An 18923-nucleotide genomic window follows, 5' to 3' on the forward strand; every position below is an offset into this window, starting at 1 on the left:
CTATGGTGGGAGGAATCACCTGGCTTGTGAATGAGGCAAGCAGATCAAAGTGTAACACAACTGGGCACAGATTTCTCAAGCCTAGTTCTTCTAAAGCAGAGTTACACCACATGTATGAAACACTCAAACCAGGACCAGAACTTGCTGCTGGTACAACTCCTGTGTGCCAGTTCAAAATCCATTTCAGGTCCCTCCCTGGTCATTAAGTAACCAATGTGGGCAAAGTCCTAACATTAAAAGTGAAAGGTCTTAAAAACGCTTTTTCCAGAATTCTGTATGTATTAAACTCTGCCACCTAATCTCCTGTTGCCAAAGAGTAGTGTGAATAGCTTATACAAACCTGTGCAAATATTTCTTTTTTGAGTTCTCACGCAGAATTACTCACACCAAGCTACTAAACAAGGACACTTGCTGTACCACATGTTGGAGGGGTTCTCTCTGAGATGGTCTCAAGGGGGAGGGGTGGGCAGGGTGGGCGCTGTCTGTCTGTGCACAGAGGAGAGGTGAGGCTCACAGGAGGAGGCCTGAACCCCCAGCACTCTTCTGTTTTCACGGTGACCGTTAGGTAGTTTCTTATAAATCATGACACCCGCAGACACGACCGCCAGAAACATCATGATTCCACATGGTTACACAACTCGGGCCTGAGGATCTGAGGGTGAGCAAATGCCACTTGACTTGTCTGACCGCCGGTATCACTGTCACACATCCCTTCAAGGAGCGGAACCTCAGAAAACCAGAGAAGATGGCCAGGCAAGCTGCCTCAGCAGAGTCCACACAGCATGCTCCCATCTCTCCGAGAGAACGGGCTCCACAGACGTCACCAGACTCGCCTGAGTGAATCAGAAGGAAATTTCAGCATCATCAGGAACACATTTGACAGGGAGTTGCGGGGGGTGGGGGTGGGGGTGGGGGAGGAAGAACCGGGAGACTCGGGTTGACATATATACAGCACTGATACTACACATAAAGTCAACGAGTGAGGACCTAGTGCATAGCACAGGGAAGTCTACTCAGTGCTCTGTGGTGAAGTAAATGGGCAGGAAATCTAAAAGAGAGGGAGATACGTAGATAGATAGATAGATAGATAGATGACTGATTCACTTTGCTGTACAGCAGAAATTGACACAGCAGTGTAAAGCAACTATACGCCAAAAAATGGATGAATGAATTTTTAAAAAAGGAACACACTGGGCACCCTAGAACTTGTAGAAATGAGGAGTCCACACCCAGGGTGCAGCACAGCGCTAGGGCTGCCCTAATGTTGGTTCACTGCCAACGGAATGCCTGGACCAGGCCTCTTCTACCCCAGAGATCTCAATGCAGAGGCGGGGAGGCAGCCAGTTGCAGTCTCACCAGAGCTCTGCTCTTGCTCACACAGCCATGCCAAGGCTGAGATCACCGGGAGAACAAGGGACTCACAGTCCACCTCAGGACAACAGACACAGCTGCAGTCACTCACTTCGTGAACATCCTGCTGCAGTTTCCTGTTCACGTCCTCGGACTTGAGGAGGTCCTTCCTGGCCATGTCCAGGTCCTCCTTCAGTCACATGGGCAAAGAGGGCTGCCAGGCGCTCCTCCATCTGGCTCTGCTCCTGCTTGTCTATGACTTCCTGGAGGTCGATCACCTTAGCCAGGTCTTCCTCGTGGCTTAGAGGGTCTCTAAGGGGGAAAGGAAGCCTTATACAGCCTTGTTTTGAGAGGGAGGGACCACAGCACTTCCGGGCAATCGGTGAGGTCAAAACTGCCTTCTGCTCTCTGGGAGCTCACAAGACCCTCACAGCCACTCAGACCTACATGGTATGTTGGTGAGAGGTCCCGACAGCCCCACACAGACTGGATGGTAAGACAAGAACCAGACAGAGAGTGAGACCAAGGACTTGCCTTTCCATTGGCGCTTGGCATGTTTCCTTGCTCATGATTTACATCAAGCACCCTGTGCATTAGTATCTTTTCCTGGTTATTCTCCTCTTTAAGAATCATCTGCTAAAACCAAAAAGTTGAATTAGAGTAAAGAAATAAGTAAAGACAGCAAAACACCTGGAAAAATTCAAGTCTAAACTGAAAACGCAACATAAAAAGAAAATACATGGTGATACTATCCATCCCGAATACCACCAGGTGATTAGAGTCAGAATTTGTCTTCTGCTGGAAAAAGGGGTACTTAAGAGATCCTGCAACTCTGAGCCACAAGTCTAGTTTACTAGTCATTAAAATAACCCAGGTGGGCAGGTCCTCAATCAGAACGATAAATAACATCTGATGCCCACCACTACAGCTTTCATTCTTTTTTAAAATGAAAGGATTCAAATGACAAACCCTTCACGGAAATTACACAAAGACTGATCAAACTTACCTCTTTATGTGTGGCACCTAATTCTTCTTCTAACAAACTACACCTTTCGAGTGCTACTCGTAATCACGCTCTCAACTCAAACAAAAGGGGCCAAGTCACTGTGTGTTGATGTGTGTATATACATTAGTACACTTCTTAGTGTATACTCACCCTAATACATAGATACTGTCACAGAATACCTTTAATGTCTCTCATTGATCTTAACGTCAAGTAAATCTGCTTGTTAACAGCTTTAAATTCTAAATTTGAGAGAACAAAATGTTATCCTAAATTAATTCTATTACCCAGTTTTTAACTGCAAGTTGATATACAGAATATAATAAATCTGGAGACATTTATGCCAACTAACACTTTTTAACTGGGGGTTTCCCAGGTGGCTCAGTGGTAAAGAATCCACTTGCCAATACAAGAGGGCAGGTTCGATCCCTGGGTTGGGAAGACTGCCTGGAGTGGAAGATGGACACCCACTCTAGTATTCACGCCTGGGAAGCCCCATGAAGAGAGGAGCGTGGTGGGCTACAGTCCACAGTGTCACAAAGATTTGGACATGACTGAGCATGTACACAGGCAATGCTTTTTAACTATATAAAACTCTGACTTCTTACAGAAAAAATATATATACAAGAATTCAAGAAGCTCAAAAGTCAAGTAGTTACATAAATACATGCATCATCCACCTAACAAGACAGCAAGTGTACAAATCCAGGACGACTGGGTGGCTGGTACCCTCTCGTCCAGGGTCTTGTGGTGCTCAAACAGCAATTTCAGTGCGCTGAGCACCTCCACGTCGCTGGTCATGCCGGCTAGGGACTGCGCCTGCTGCTTGCCCACCGTCATCTGGAGGGATGACACATACCAGGAAACCAGGCACTCCAGGTGCTCCAGTAGCAGCTGCAGGGCAGGGCCAAAGGAGCACCTTCAACCTCATGCTTGATTCAGGCCCAATAACTCCTCTCAGACTCACCCTATAGCGGAAAACATGCTAAGGCACATCGGAATCCCGCCAGTTCAGGCTAAAGTTAGAGTGGACTTTCCCAGGGGCCCAGTAGTCAAGACTCCACACTTCTGCAGGGGTCATTGGTTTTAATCCCTGATCGGGGAACTAAGATCCCACACAAAGTGTAACATGGACAAAAATGTAAGTTAAGAGAACTCCCCCCTCAAATGTTCTAAAATTACATTAGCTCTCATCATAAATTTGAAGCAAGGTATGAGAACCCCGAACTGATCCACCCTGGTTTGCTCAGTGGGAAGGTGTGAAAAATGACTTGGAAATCAGACAGAGTTTAAAGACAGCACACGGAGGCCAGCGGTGACCCCCGCGGGGCAAATGTCAACACGTGAGAATCCCCCTACTGACCCTGGTATTGCTTCTTTCCACTCTAAGCTCAGCGATTTCTTCTTATTCTTTCAAGAAGCTGCTCCATGCATATTTTTAGTTCTTCAGTAGGAGTTGGAATCTCCTAGAAAACAGTTAAATGAGAAACTAAATGCAAACATAAATTAAAAAGAGAGAGAGACTGTGAAGACTGACGCTGTCAAGTCTCTCCAGGCTCCACACAAAGGATTTCCTTGCCCCTCCAGAGAAGAGGGGGTCCACTGACCACACGAGCACACAGACCACCACAACTCAGACCAGCCTTCGGCCTCCACCTCAACCTGGCAGGCATGTGGCAGGGGAGAACGTGGAATCCAAGCCTACCTTCTCAAGACCCAGGGGCATCTGAGAAGCTTTCCAAAATATAAACCTAACAACAAAGTGGATAAAGAGATTCTTAAATGACACACAGACCAATGACCTAGAGCCACTGGGGAGAGTGAAGAATAAAGGGAAGGTCTACAAGGCCACCAAGCTTTGGAGTGTTCCTCTGGGAGAAAGGTGGATGACACCTCAGGGCCATCTGTTAGCCTGACTCCACTGAAGCCACCCAGTCATTCAGTCAAGTGGTTAAAATGTTAAATTTATGTTATATGTATTTTACCACAATTTGTGTGCACATGGGGCCCTCCACATGGTGAACTTTCTCAAACTGAACCACATGGAATCTTTCGTTCTTCTATTTTTCTTTGCAGAAATAAAAAAATCCTGGGCTACGTATCCCCTACTACATACTGAGTGTCCAGCACCCAGAACAATGCCCAGCACTTGTAAGAGGCATGTAGTAGACATGTGTAGCTATGAGGGTGTATGTCATACATGTAAGCAGTAGGTACCTGACATTAAAATACTGGACACACTGGTCTGTGCTTTGTAAGATGGGAGACATTAACGGGCTTAGCCTTTCTGCTTCAAGGACTGACTCTCTAGCTCGATCCTCATGCCCCAGAGACTCCTCCAGCCAGTGTATCCTTTCTTTGGAAGAAGGGAGACGTTAAGGGGCTTAGCCTTTCTGCTTCAAGGACTGACTTTATAGCTTAGTCCACGTGCCCCAGTGACTCCTCCATGCAGTGTTTCCCTTCTTGTGGGGCCCCCACCTGTCCTCCACGTGGCACCTGCACAACCTCTTACAAGGTAATCCTGCTGGGGTCGATCGTGCCCACTAAGGCCAAAGCGCCCTGGCCGGCAGGGCCCACAACTATGCTAACAAAATGAAACACAACCCCAAAACTTCACTGGGTGAGGCCCAATCTGATGGGCCCAGCCCCTGGCTGCTCTCACCTCAGGCCACTCTGCTTCCAGGACTTGGGCCGAGGCCAAGTTCTTCCTGGTCTTGGTCTTTGCCTTGGGGTTGCAACACTGAAAAAGTGCCCACAGGCGGGCCCTTTGGTTACACTCTCTTGCGGATGGGGGCAGCCCCCGACTTCAGGACCTGCCGAGAGGGGGGGGGGGGGGGAAACATATGGGGCAGCCCAGGCTTCCAGACCGAGATGCTGGAAAGCTCCTCCCTGGGGTGGTGGTGGAAGGTAGGTGAAGGCTGCTGAGACTGAGCTTACAAGGACACTGCCCCCTCCCCAGCCTCAAGTCCCTCAGGCCCTAAGTGAACAGACAGCTCTGTCCCCACTGGACGTGTGTGTCAGAGGAAACTCTGGAGAAGGCAGCATCACTCAGAACCTCTAGGGTTTTCCAAACATAATGTCCAACATGCAACCAAAGAAGCAAAAAAGGGTGTAACAACAAACAAGACCAAGAGAAAAAGAGCTGAACCAGATCCAGAGGTATCAGATGTATATCAGCATATCAGAAGTGTGCTAGAGGTATCAGATGCAAATGTCACCTGTTCAAAAATATACTTGACAAAAGGAAAAATTTCTGAGAATCAAAACCGACTCTCGAACTTTACAATAACAGTGACTGAATTTAAGAACTCAGTCTCTGGGCTTAACACCAAATTGGACGTAGCTGAAGAGAGGATCAGTGAACTGAAGGACTGGTCGAGTAAAAAATATATATAAGAGAGAGAAAAAAAGGATAGAATATATTGAAGGAGTCTGTTGTTAAACTATGTTGTTAAAAAGTATAAATGGGGACCCTCATGGTGGAGAAAAGACAGAAAGGGGAATAAGAAATGCCTCCAGGGGTTGAAACTAGAGAGCCTCTTGATGAAAGTGAAAGGGGAGAGTGAAAAAGCTGGCATAAAACTCAACATTCAAAAAATGAAGATCATGGCATCCGGCCCCATCACTTCATGGCAAATAAATGGAGAAACAATGGAAACAGTGACAGACTTTATTTTCTTGGGCTCCAAAATTACTGCAGATGGTGAAATTAAAAGATGCTTGCTTCTTGGAAGGAAACCTATGACAAACCTAGACAGCATATTAAAAAGCAGAGACATTACTTTGCCGACAAAGGTTCACTGAGTCAAAGCTATGATTTTTCCAGTAGTCATGTATGGATGTAAGAGTTGCCCCATGAAGAAGGCTGAATGCCAAAGAATCGATGCTTCTGAACTGGGGAGTTGGAGAAGACTCTTGAGAGCCCCTTGGACTGCCAGGAGATCCAACAAGCCAGTCCTAAAGCAAATCAGACCTGAATATTCACTGCAAAGACTGATGCCGAAGCTCCAATATTTTGGCCACCTGATGCAAAGAACTGACTCATTGGAAAAGAACCTGATGCTGGGGAAGACTGAGGGCAGGAGGAGAAGGGGACAACAGAGGATGAGATGGTTGGATGGCATCACCAACTTGATGGTCATGAGTCTGAGCAAGCTCCGGAGTTGGTGATGGACAGGGAAGCCTCGTGTGCTGCAGTCCATGGGGTTGCAACGGGGCAGATACTGAGCGACTGAACTGGCTGACAGGGACAGTGGTAAGAGTTGGTTCAAGAATCAGACCACTGACTCAAAAATGATAACCACCCATTGGTTTCAGCAGCTCTGTCGGTGCCTAAGGCTAGAAGAACATGTTCAAGCACTCAGAGGAAAAATGGTGTGGCTTTTAATGGCACAGCAACACTGAGAGCTGACTTTTCAAGAACAAGGAAGTCAGAAAATAATGGACTGGCATCTGTAAAATGCTGAAAAACAAATAACCACCAACCTGGAATTCTATACCCAAGAAAAACACTCTTCGAAAATGAAAGCAAAATAAAGACTTTTAGGGCAAGTGGAAATGAGACAACTCATCACCCACACACATGCACTAAAAGAATATTCAGGCAGTGCTTTGGGAAAAAGAAAAGTAGTCTCTGATGGAAATATAAAAAACAAGTAGAGACCAACAATGAGGTAACTGTGAGGGTAAATACTAACTCTACAAAACAATGATGTTAACGCCAAATATACATCTAACAGTTTAAAGTGTAACAGTGACAAGGAGGAAACAGTCGTGTCAGGGAGGCAGTAAAAGTACTAAGTTAGACTTGAATGTAAAACACACGCTGTGTCTCTGAATGTGCACCCAACAACCTGACAGAGGAGCACAGAACTAGAGAAACACTTCAAACTTCTAAAAGAAGGCAAGAGCAAAGAACACAGACTAGGTGGGACAAACAGAAAACACACAGCAACATGGTGTCTACACACTGAATATCAACATTATAAACAGAGCAAACACTCTCATTAAAAGATAAAGTGTCAAACTGATTCCAATGAAAACTGTACACTATTCACAGAGCTACATGTTAAGATGGAATATCTTTTAGACAGGTGAACCTAAAAGATACCCAGGCCAACAAGGACAGAAAACCGATGTGGCAATATCACTGTCAGATATTCTCTAAAAAAGAAGCATTTCTAGCAATAAAAAGGAGCATCTCATACTGATACAAGTTCAATCTAGCAAGAAGATGAGGATTCTAAACTTGAATGTACCTAATGACATAACTTCAAAATACCAATACATAAAAACCAACAGAAATAGAAAAGGAGTAACAGCCAAGTTCATAATCCCAGTGGGAGACGTTAAAGACACATCTCTCGTGGAACTGGGCCCTGGTATGTAGTCACCTGCAGCCATGAAGTACCTGAAATGCGGCTGGCTCTACAATCAGATGCGCTGCAAGCATGAAACTCACACTGGATTTTAAAGACTTAGCATGAAAAAAAGAACGTGAACTATTTCATTAGGTTTTATCATGTTGATTACACACTGAAATGATAATATTTGGGGTGTGTTAAAATAAAATATATTACAGGTAATTTCACCTACTTCTGCTTTTATTCAACGTGGCTACCGGAATCTGAATTACATGAGTGACAAGCCTGATCTGACTGATACACATGGAACACTGCATTCCCACTGATACATATTCAAGAGCCCAAGGAACATATAACAGAAAGAATATGTATTGAGCCATTAGGAAAGCTTGAATTATTTCAAAGGACTGAAATAATGCAGAGGATACTTAGGGATTGCAATGGGCTGACAGTTTATGGGCCCTCAAACTTCACCCAGCACGTGGTGATGATCCGAGGAGGCAGGCACCCTGCAAAGGGTCAGGCCAGGAGGGAATGGGCTCCTGTGCTGTGAGGACAGGGAGAAGCAGGAGGCAGTCTAGGAACCAGGAAACAGGCCTCACCAGATGTGGCACCTGCTGGTGATCTTGGGACTCCCCAGCCTCAAGACTACAAGAAACAACTTTCTGTTGTTTATCAGCTAGTCTACGGGATTTATAACAGTAACCCCAAAAGCCTACAATGGGGCTCTTCATGGAATTAAGCTAGAAATCAAAAAAGGGTCACTGGAAAAAGCTCCCCAAACATTGCGAAGTTAAATGACACACTGCTTGAAGAATTTCATGAATAATAATTTTAAAAAACACAATGAAAATTAGAAAATACTTTTCCATAAAAGATAATGAAAATCTGGCTTATTCAAACCTGTGGGACACAGCGACTGTGTTTAGAGGGTAACTTAAAGTCTTAAACACATACACTGGAAAAAAAGGAAGGCTAAAAATCAATTAAGCCTCTCTCCCAAGAAACCAGGAAAAAAACATAGCAAACGAAACACAAGGTAGATGGGGGAAAAAAAAAAAAAAGGAGCAGAAAACAAGCAAACAGAAAGCAAATATGAAGTTTTTTAAAAACAAAGCCAAAAGTTTGCTCTTTGAAAGAACTGATAAACCCCTAGAGAGACTTATTAAGACAAAGAGACAAAGCTCAAATCACCAGCATCAGGGGTTTTTAAAAGGGGAGACAACACATCTTGCAGATAAGAAAGATACTATGAACCACAGTTCACTTACTAACTGGAGAGTCTGCTCGCCTCAATAACTTTCTAGCAGGAGGGAAATGCTTTACTGAAATAGACCCAAGAAGACATACAAAATCAGAAAATTTTATTTGCATGAAAAAAATTACATCTGAAATTAAAAGCCTCCCCACAATAAAACCAACTGGTTTTGCCAATCAATTCTTCCAAAATTCTAGGGAAGAAAACAGTAATCTCACAGGAATTCTTGCAGTAAACAAGGAACACTCTCCAACCTTGTTTTATAAGACTAGCATAACCTTGATACTAAATCCAACCAGGAAGAAGTACAAGAAAGTAAAATTACAGACTCTGAGTATAGATGAAATAACCCTAAATAAAACACTAAGAAATAAAGTCCAACTGAAAGAGAATACATTGAGATCAGGTTGGGGTCGTTTTAGAATCACAAAAATTTTTTAAAGTTAAATCACATAAAAGAAAAATAATCACATAAAAGAAAAATTACCTGTTTCAAAATCTGCAGAAAATAAACAAGAAAATGTAATGTAATAATTTTAGTTCACAACTAAGAAAAAACTCTTAGTAAACTAACAGAGAAGAATTTACATATTTTGATTAAACTATCTACAAAAAAGCTAATATCATGTGTGATGGTGAAATACTGAAAGCTTTTCCTCTGATAATGTGAAAGAGACAAGGATACTTATTCTTACTACTTCTGTTCACCAATGTACTCAGGACTGGAGATCCTAGTCCATACAATAAGGCAAGAAAAAGTAAAGGGTTATCACAGTTTCAAAGGGGAAAAAAGAACTGATTTGCAGACATAATTGTGTGTACATAAATAAATACAATTAGAATGATTTGAAATATATGAATTTACCAAGTGAATATAGAAAAGTAAATTCTGTATCTATTAGGAATTTATAATGGCACTGAAAATATCAAGATATCTAATCAAACATGTGCAAGACATACAGCAAACTATAAACTTCTAAGATAAATTAAAGAAGATCTTAAAAAATGGAGAGCTATCTATATTGTGTTCACGGATTATAAGAACAACATAAAAGACACACACACACACAGAGTTAACCGTGTGAGGTGATGCGTATGTAAGGCAATCATTCCATGATATCTATGGGCATCAAGTCATCGCAATGTAGACTTGAAATACACACAAACTGTATCTGTCAATGACTCCTTAGTGAAGCTGGGGGTCTAAAATCAGGGCCTGGCACCTGGTAGCTGGCAGGTGTGGGAACCCAGGTTCACATGCAGGCTGTACACACTCTTAATCACAGGTGAGACCTGAAGCAACCCAGCAACTCTCTATTTTTCTTTTTCTGTTTTGCTCTGTTCCCCTTGCCATTTGTGTTTAACAGATTCCCAGTATCGAGTGAGCAGTGTCAATGCAGCAATAACGTTTCCCCATCTAAGGCAGGAGCATGTAACACCAACAGACTTCCCATCACCCCGAGATAACTGGAGTGCCCCATCACAACAGAAAGCAAAGAAACACGACAGTCCCCGAGAGAGAGCTGCCCCACGGCAGGGGGAACTAGGTCCACCAGACGTCCCAAGGGGACCCCCAGGGGTTTGGAGCCCAGGCTGGGCCCCTCAGCTTGAGGCCACACTTGCCTTTCCACCATTCTGGGGGTCCTGGCAGAAGAAAGCCAGGCCAAGGAAGGGGCATGGTGTGGCCGGCCTGTGGGACTCAGGGCAGGACTGACTTGGGTCTGTGCTGGGCTCCATGTCCAAGTCACCACCCTTGGAGTGTACAAAGCTCTTGGGATCATTGTAGGTTTTTGGCAAAAAGCAATGGAGCTGAAGTCACTTATGATGGTTTTTAAAAAAAAAAAATCCTCACTGAGGATTCCCTCAGTGCCAGCCTCGGCCCCTAGTGAGATGCAGACTCCTTGTCATCCATGGCTCTGCCCGCAGCCTGCCATGGCAAGGGGAGGCTACCAGACACTGGGTGCCACATGGGGTTCTTCCCCCACTTTGAGTGAAGGGCTGCACCCCCCCAGGATGAACCCGGATCAACCCTCCACCTCTGATGCTGAGGCGCCCATGCCTCCCACGACCAGAGGATCCAGCCTCTCCCGGGGTCTCCGTGTCACTGCACAAGCCTTCTCCATGCGGCCCCAGCAGGCAGGGTGAGCCCTGTGTGGAGCCTCCCAGCTCGCTGGCCTCACTGCCCGCATCAGGGCCTTGTATGTCCACTGAATGAGTGGATGAGGGCCCCTCACAATGATGGTGATGGTGACGAGGAGGAGGAAGTGAAGCGGGCTGAGATCCAAATGTCAGTCCCTGATTCAGCCATCTGTGTGTATGAACTCATTTAACCTCATGACAAGATTGTGTGTTGGGGTTGGGGGGTAGGGGGTGGGTCCTGCCACTGTTCTCACCTTGGAGCCAGCAAGTTCACTCTCAGTGTCCAGGGGTGGCTGCAGCCACTGGCCACAGACTGGACAGCTTTAACACAAATTCATCCCCCCCCCCCCAGTTCTGGAGTCAGAAACCTGTGATCAAGGTGTGGGCAGGGCTGAGCTCCCTCCAGAGGCTCCAGCGGAGGGTCCCTCTGGCCTGGTCCAGTCCTTGGGGGACGCCAGGCCACCCTGGGCTTCTGGCCACATCACCCCGACCTGTGCGTCCATCTGCACAAACCTTCTCCCCTGGGTGGCTCTGTGCCTCAGATCACCCCCTCTTTTCTTCCAAGGACATCTGTCGTTGGATTTAGGGTCCACATGCATCCCGGGTGATCTGGTGCAGAGGTCAGGAACTTACTTCCATCTGCCGAGACCTTTCATCGGAATAAGGCCACCTCTGGAGGCTGCAGAAGGATGGATGGCTTTCGGAGCCACTACTCAGCCCACCATACTTGTCATGAAGCCACAGGGCAGAGCCTCACTGGGCTTGGTGAAGGGAGCTTCGAAGAAGCAGGGCTCAGTCCTGGGGCTGCCTCAAGAAAACAGTTAGGATCAGGACACTCGGGCACAGAGACCAGATGGGCAGGGCTCGGAGGTGTGCTGGTGGGCGTGGGGCTCACCTGCAGGGAGCCTGGAGCCTGATATGACGGCCCAGGGCTGGGGGACACAGTGCATGGTTGGGAATGGACACATCCCAGCGCAGACAAGGGGAGGCAGGCCCGGGGGCTCAGGCCAGGGGAGCCCAGATCTTCCTGCTGCCCTCAAGGGGCAGGTCAGATGGGCACAGGAGGGAGCTGTGGTTTCAGCGACCTGGGTCGGAGTCCTGGTCTGCTGCTGTGTTGTCTCTGGTGAGTGACTCAGCCTCTCTGAGCCCACCGGAGAAGTGCTCGCTGGTGCCCGGGAAACAACGCATGCATTTTGGAACTGGGAGAAGAATCCTCGTCACTTATTGGTACAGCTCAATCTTTTCTGGAGGCCATAACCAATGTCTTTATGTTTGATGTTCATTTCAAAGTCAGAAGTTTTTAAAAAGATATGTGTGGCAAAGGATTTAATTGGACTTGGAAAGGCTCTTCTTTCTCCTTTATGAGCATGGCCATTTCATTATCATATGAGCAATAATGATATATGACTGAATATTCACATCACCAGTGAGAATTTCCCGAGTGCCAGACTCCAAGTTAAGTACTTTAGGATAACCCAGTTATGTAATGACTTGTTTCCCAGGTGGTTCAGCAGAAAAGAACCCGACAGCCAATGTAGGAGATGCAGGAGACCTGGGTTCAATTCCTGGGTTGGGAAGATCCCCTGGAGGAGGAAATGGCAACCCATTTCAGTATTCTTGCCTGAAAAATTCCACAGAGAGAGGATCTTAGGGGCTACAGGGCTGCAAGAGTTTGACACGTATGAGCCACTGAACATGCACACAGTCGTGTAAATACTGTTGTTATCTCTGACAAATGGTGAAGCTTCGGTGTTGTTGATTAGTCATCAGATTTTGTCCGATTCTTTGTGACCCCACGGAGTATACACTCCATGGAATTCTCTAGGCCAGAATACTGGAGTGGGTGGTGTTTCCCTTCTCCAGGGGATTTTTCTGACTCCCCACACATTGTAAGACTAAACTTGAGAATTCGTGTTTTTATTTCATTTCAAATAGCCTTTGGGAATCTGAAAGGACAGTGTAGGTACTTTCAAGATGTCTTCTGCAAAACAAAGCCCTTTCGGCAAATGTGGTCATTATATCCAGGTAGGTGTTGCTGTTGTAAGTGTCACATATCAGCCAGAGGCAAATTCTGAGCTCTTCCTCTGGCAGAAACAAATTGACAAAATAAGGCAAGAAAGAGAGCTGGGAAAACAAACCACATCAACAAGTGGAAAAGCGTTCCTCATGAGACAAAGCTAGAGAAAAACCCAACATCCTTGTGGCCCAAAAACCCTCTTAGAAATGAATGTTCCATAGGGAAGAGACGAAACATGTCAAGTTCCAAGGAGAGGCAATGCCCATGGCCAGTGTAGCTTAGAGACGGCCTGACCACTCGATGAAGACACACACCAACGTAAACCCTTTGCAGACAGCAGTGACGGTCATCACCATAGTAAGTGTTTAGTCTGGGGACAACCTGCCCTGGGCTCCAATAAGCGAGCAAACCTGGTTCTCTTCCTCTGCCCCCACACCATTCACTCATAATGGCAGCTCAGGTGCTTTCGTGCCCTGCCTGCCTGTCTGGCTCATCCATGAGCTTTGACCACCTCCAGGAAAGGACTCTGCCTTCTCTTCTCTATGCACCATGAATCTGCACACAGTGGGCCTTCAGAACCTCAGGAGACTCACCCCACCCCCACTATAGCCAGACCCTCCCCAGGCATTAAAACAGCTGTGGAGTCACTTTGGCCCAAGTCCTACTTACGGATCCCTGGAGCCCACTACAGCCTCTACAGCATGATTAATCAGGCCCTTTACACACAGATTCCTGCCTGTCAGATCTGAGCTTTGGATTCATGGTCAGCTCTGTCCCTCCGTGGCAGCCAGGTGGGTCACAATGCAGACAAAGGAGCTCAGGAGCTGAGTGTCAAAGGAAGCATTGAAAGGACAGTGATGGATGCAATCTGTTGCAAACTGAAGGAGGGTCCCTGCATGTCTCAGAAACGGCCTCTGGTGTGCAGGTGTTGAGAAAGGCCCCCACAGTGCAAAGGAAAGAGGGGTACTCGGGGGCAAAGGCACTTGGCCTCTCCAGTAGCAGCTCCAGGTGGTAGCTCGTGAACAGTGGACAGCCAATGTGGTCACATGAGCGTGACGCTTATTCCCTCACAAAGAAAGAGAAAGGGGGCAGGGTGTGGGAGTACCTGGAGGATGTGGTGGGTTGGATGGAGGGACGTATCCTTCCTCTCTCCAGTGAAAATCGCTTTTTTGAGTCTCAGAGCTGCAAGAAGGCAGTTACCAAGTTAGGTCCCCACAGTATCCGGTGTGGGCTGGGTGTCTTAGCCCCCATCACATGGACAAGCCACACCATATGGCTTCCCTGAGTTCTAACAGCAGGATCTGGGGGTTTTGTTTAGGTACACACTTCCTTGCTCTAGCTGTGTTACCCCCTTCTTTGAGCCCCAGTTTTGTCCTGTAGAAAAAGGACATCGATTGCTACCTTAGCAGGTTGCTACCTTAATCCCATGAAGACTAATTAGGGTGATACTACAATGAATAGCTGGCCTTAAGAGATACTGGGCTTCCCTGACAGCTCAGCTGGTAAAGGATTCTCCTGCCATGCAGGAGACCCCGGTTTGGTTCCTGGGTCGGGAATGCTGATCCGCTACAGAAGGGACAGACTACCCACTGCAGTATTCTTGGGCTTCTCTTGTGGCTCAGCTGGTAAAGAATCTGCCCACAATGCGGGAAACCTGGGTTCAATCCCTGGACTGGGAAGATCCCCTGGAGAAGGGAAAGGCTACCCACTCCAGTATTCTGGCCTGGAGAATTCCATGGACTGTATAGCCCACAGGGTTGCCAAGAGGTGGACACGACTGAGGGACTTTCACTTCACTTTCAAGAGACATGACCTGAATCCAGATTAAACTGGAGTCTCCCAGTGTCATCTAGCATTTCTTCCCTGAAGCCAGCCAAAACCCACACAGGTGCATTTCCAGGGTCTTCACGTAGCCAGCTGGACAGAAAACCCAGCGTAGTCCAAACAAGCTGACAGTCAAGCAGGAGAGGACTCACGGGCAGACGGCTTCCCTCCGGTCTCAGGTGGAGCTCCGGGACCACAGCAGGAACTGGCGCTCTCAACCCCTGGGCTCAGCAGCACCCTCCTTATCAGGCCAGCGGCTCTGCCCTAACGGGCGCAAGAAGGTCACCAACTGCCCCAGGTGAACTCACACCCCCTCCCACTGCTGCAGCCTGACCTCACAGGGCCCCACCCCTTCCGGCAGAGCCAGCCCTCCTCTTCCTTTGAATCCCCCTTGAGGCCTGGTCCTGGGTCCCGATTGGTCAGTGCCAATCATGGTGGCCAGGGATGGAGCACACTGATTGGCCAGGTCCAGGTCATGTGACCATACTCTCCAAGACACGTGTGAGCTGCTCACGCTCTGGCAGGGATGGAGAGAGTGCAATGCCCCCAGAGCAGGGCTGAGAGTCCGGTCACTCTGTCCGTGTGCTCAGTGTCCTGGGACATGCCTGCACATCATCTCTACACACCACTTTGTCTCCTCTGCAGACCAAATATTCATGACATACCTTTTCCCTTCCCAAGCGCTGTTTCACGCACTGACATTCAAGGGAGCATGACCTCCTTTTGGAAGGTAGGTTTGGAGATCCTCTCTTAAACTCTGGGCTTGTTCCTTGTATCATGTTAGAATAGTTGATTCAGTCTAAAAACCCTCACTGAGCACCCCCATATGCTGCTTTGCCTATTCAGGATTCTTAGCTGTTCTGAGTAGAGGGGCATGGCCTAGGGGCCTCCCAAAGGGAATGAATTTTTTCCAAGGAAGTACCTGAGAGGCTGAATCACTGAATCACTTTGCTGTAAACCTTAAACAAATTATTGTAAATCAACAATACCTCAATTTAAAGAAAAGATATTCCCTCATCAAAAATGGTTCGAAATTTTGTAAAGCTTTTCCTTCAATTGTTGGTTTTTAGTATGTGTCTAATTGATTTGGTGCTGTCTTTTGAGGAAGGGATCCAACTTACTTTCCCACATGGATACCAAATTGTCCCAATGGGACGATTCCTTTGTCCTTTCTCCTGGAAATATCCTTTCTGCGTTTACACATTAAGAAGCTTCTTTTAACAATGCCAAGTATCAAGAACTTCAGATCTTTGGAAATTTGTACAGCACCCCAGAAGCATGTTTCCATTTCTGTGTCTTCTCTTCACACTTCACCATTGCCTGTTTCTAGTATACACAAGTACCCTCAGAGGGTTCTCTGTAGTGAACCATGTATGTTTCTGTGAGGACAGAGGATGTGAGCACAGAGGAGGGACTGAGTGACCCTAGTGACCACGTAACCATGCTCAGCAACCTCAATATTAAGTCTGGCTGAGACTTCCTAAGGCAAGGTCTGTGTTTCTCCCTCTTGCTGTCTGGATATGCAAAAGGATGTTGGTGGATTGGGACATGGGTCCCTGGGTCCAGCAGTGTAGAGAAATACCCATAGCCTGCTTTTCCATTATATTTTCCTCCTGTGGGCTCTGCTGAGCTGCTGTGGAGATATTTCTGCTAAAGGCTTGAGAGGTAGTCAATCCTCCTGCTTCTCATCCCCTGACCTGTCTGTACTTCTGTCATTTTTTTAAATATAGCTAATTTTCAATGTTGTTAGTCCTTGTGTCATTCTGACTCTCAGGCACCTGTGGTTTAATAGACCTCCAAGTCCCAAGAGCTCTTTGCCTGGTGGAGACCTGGAGAACTCAGGGAGGAGCCCCACATCACACTGGAGCCCGGACCAGAGAGAAGGTTCTTGCCAGGAAGGCTCCATCCCTGCTGGGGGTGGGGTGGGGTCGGGGTTCACATCTGATTGTGCATCCCCCGGGCCTTCGGTGCAGGCCCCACTCTGAGATCTGGAAAGGAGGTGGCTTCCCTCCCTGACACAGAACTAGTATTTTTTTTGTCCTTGTCATTGTCTAGTCCCATTTGGCTCCCAGGCTCTACACTTGACCCTCACCCACAGGATCAGGAGAGCCCAGTTCTAGAAGAGTTTCATACAGGGAGAGGCTCCAGGAGACACTCCAATGCCCGGGCCTAAATAAGCATTTCCTTGGAGTTTCACAGCCCTGGGAGGAGATACTGGGTTTGTGTCCATTTTACAGTTGAATATGTTGAGCCTCAGATCATTGTGTGATTTGCCCTGGGTCACTCTGCAGGTCAGTGTAAGGTGGGATTTGAATCCAGACTCTATGTCTTGGAGCCTGTGACTGTACAGGTGTTTCTGCTCATCGGTAAATTTTATTTCATGGTTGTTGTTGTTGTTGTTGTTGTTTGATGCATTTGTATATGGTACTGTTCTGTTCTCTCTCTGATGGCTCATTTTCCTGCTACATTGCTGAGTTTATTAGTTTTAATACTTGTTACTTGGTGGAGTTTTTATGGTTTCATATAAATCCTGTCATAATCGAATAATGGCAGTGTAACTTCATTTGTTCCAATGGGGATGCTTTTATTTCCTTTTCTTGCCTAGTTATTCTGGGTAGGACACTTCCACTACTATGTTGAACAAGATTGGGGAGAGTGGGCATCCTTGTACTATTCCTGATCTTTTAGGAAAATCTTTCACCTCTTTACCACTGACTTGGATGTTAGCTGTGGGCTTGTCTTATATACCCTTTAGGATGTTCCATGTTTAACCACTGTATTGAGAGATTGTACCAAAATTGATGTTACACTTTGTTGAAAGCTTTTTCTGCAATTATTGAGATGATCACATGATTTCATTCTTAATTTTGCTCATATTGTGTATCACAGTGATTGATGTGCAAATAATAAATCATGCTTGCAGGCACAGAATAAATTCCATTTGATCATAGTGTATGATTCTTTTTAATGTGTCTTCAATTTGGTTTGCTAATGTTCTTTTGAGGATTTTTACATCCGTGTACACCAGGGTTAGGGTTCTCTGGTGGTTCATATGGTAAAGAATCTGCCTGCAATGCGGGAGACCAGGGTTTGACCCCTGGGTCAGGAAGAGCCCCTTGAGAAAGGAATGGCTACACACTCCAATATTCTTGCCTGGAAAATTCTGTGGACAGAGGACCTGGTGGGCTACAGTCCATGGGTCACGAATAACTGGACATGACTGAGTGACTCACACTTACAAGAGTGCTTCTTGACATTCTTAATATCTAAATTTAAGATTTTATCTCAGTCAAAAATTACAGCCTAAGGCAAAAATGTCAAAAGTCCAAGAGTCCTTAGAAGTAAATGAGAATATGGCATAACAGATGAAAGCAAGAAGGACTCGACATAATGTACTTTTCATAAGAATTTTAGATCTTCAGAGGAATTCTCACTGAACTGAATTAAAATGCAAGCTTTAGTTTAAAATGCAAACCTTTTTTGGTATTATGTTTCTATGTTGAGACTGAAATGTTATTATGTATGTGTGAGATATTAAGCAATACTGTGTAGCTATTAAAATCATATTTTAAAATCATATTTTCAAAACCTTTAATGACATTTATAAGCACTTATAGTGGAAAAATAGCTAGGAATAGAAGATGATCCCATATAGCTTTAGATGACAGTACAAATGTGTTGAATGATAGTTTTTAGATTGTATTTATTAATTTTTAATTGAAGGATAACTGCTTTACATTGTTTGGTTTGTTTTCCTCATACAACAACATGAATAGGCCATAAGTATATTATCCACTCTTTGGTGAGCCTGCCTCCCACTTCCCGCCATCCCACCCTCTAGGTCATCACAGAGGACAGTGCTGGGCTCCCCATGTTATATAGCAACTTCCCACTAGCTAGCTATTTTACATATGGTAGTAGGTGATGTTTCAGTGCTACTCTCTCAATTCATCCCACCCTCTCCTTCTC

General features: G+C 46.0%; 1 protein-coding gene across 7 annotated transcripts; it reads right to left on the reverse strand.

Annotated features, from left to right (window-relative positions):
• Window positions 1-259: 259 nt before the first annotated feature.
• LOC147354895 (uncharacterized) lies at window positions 260-17902 on the reverse strand. 7 transcript variants are annotated; one of them, XM_086346165.1, is made up of 8 exons: window positions 15107-17902; window positions 14236-14312; window positions 11747-11917; window positions 3717-3819; window positions 3034-3247; window positions 1885-1983; window positions 1463-1662; window positions 260-833 (listed from the first exon to the last, which is right to left on the reverse strand). In XM_086346165.1, exons 6-8 carry the CDS (start codon window positions 1917-1919, stop codon window positions 574-576), a joined length of 495 nt encoding a protein of 164 aa, XP_086202291.1. In that variant the 5' UTR covers window positions 1920-1983; window positions 3034-3247; window positions 3717-3819; window positions 11747-11917; window positions 14236-14312; window positions 15107-17902; the 3' UTR covers window positions 260-573. The 7 variants fall into 7 exon arrangements, with proteins under 7 accessions (XP_086202291.1, XP_086202288.1, XP_086202290.1 ...); XM_086346162.1 differs by lacking the exon at window positions 11747-11917; XM_086346164.1 differs by lacking the exon at window positions 3034-3247.
• Between the last annotated feature and the right edge of the window lie 1021 nt (window positions 17903-18923).

The sequence above is a fragment of the Bos grunniens genome, chromosome 17 (assembly GCF_055505025.1).
Source record: "Bos grunniens cultivar Pamir isolate PY7600 chromosome 17, Bosgru_T2T1.0, whole genome shotgun sequence".
In the NCBI taxonomy this organism is placed as follows: domain Eukaryota; kingdom Metazoa; phylum Chordata; class Mammalia; order Artiodactyla; family Bovidae; genus Bos; species Bos grunniens.

Bases quoted from the DNA above. Each gene is read 5' to 3' on its own strand.
- LOC147354895 (XM_086346161.1), bottom strand. From the start codon at position 1,919: ATGAGCAAGGAAACATGCCAAGCGCCAATGGAAAG. The intron at 1,663-1,884 runs GCAAGTCCTTGG...TTTCCCCCTTAG, and splicing joins TGCCAAGCGCCAATGGAAAG to AGACCCTCTAAGCCACGAGG. The intron at 834-1,462 runs GTGAGTGACTGC...TGATTCACTCAG, and splicing joins TGCAGCAGGATGTTCACGAA to GCGAGTCTGGTGACGTCTGT.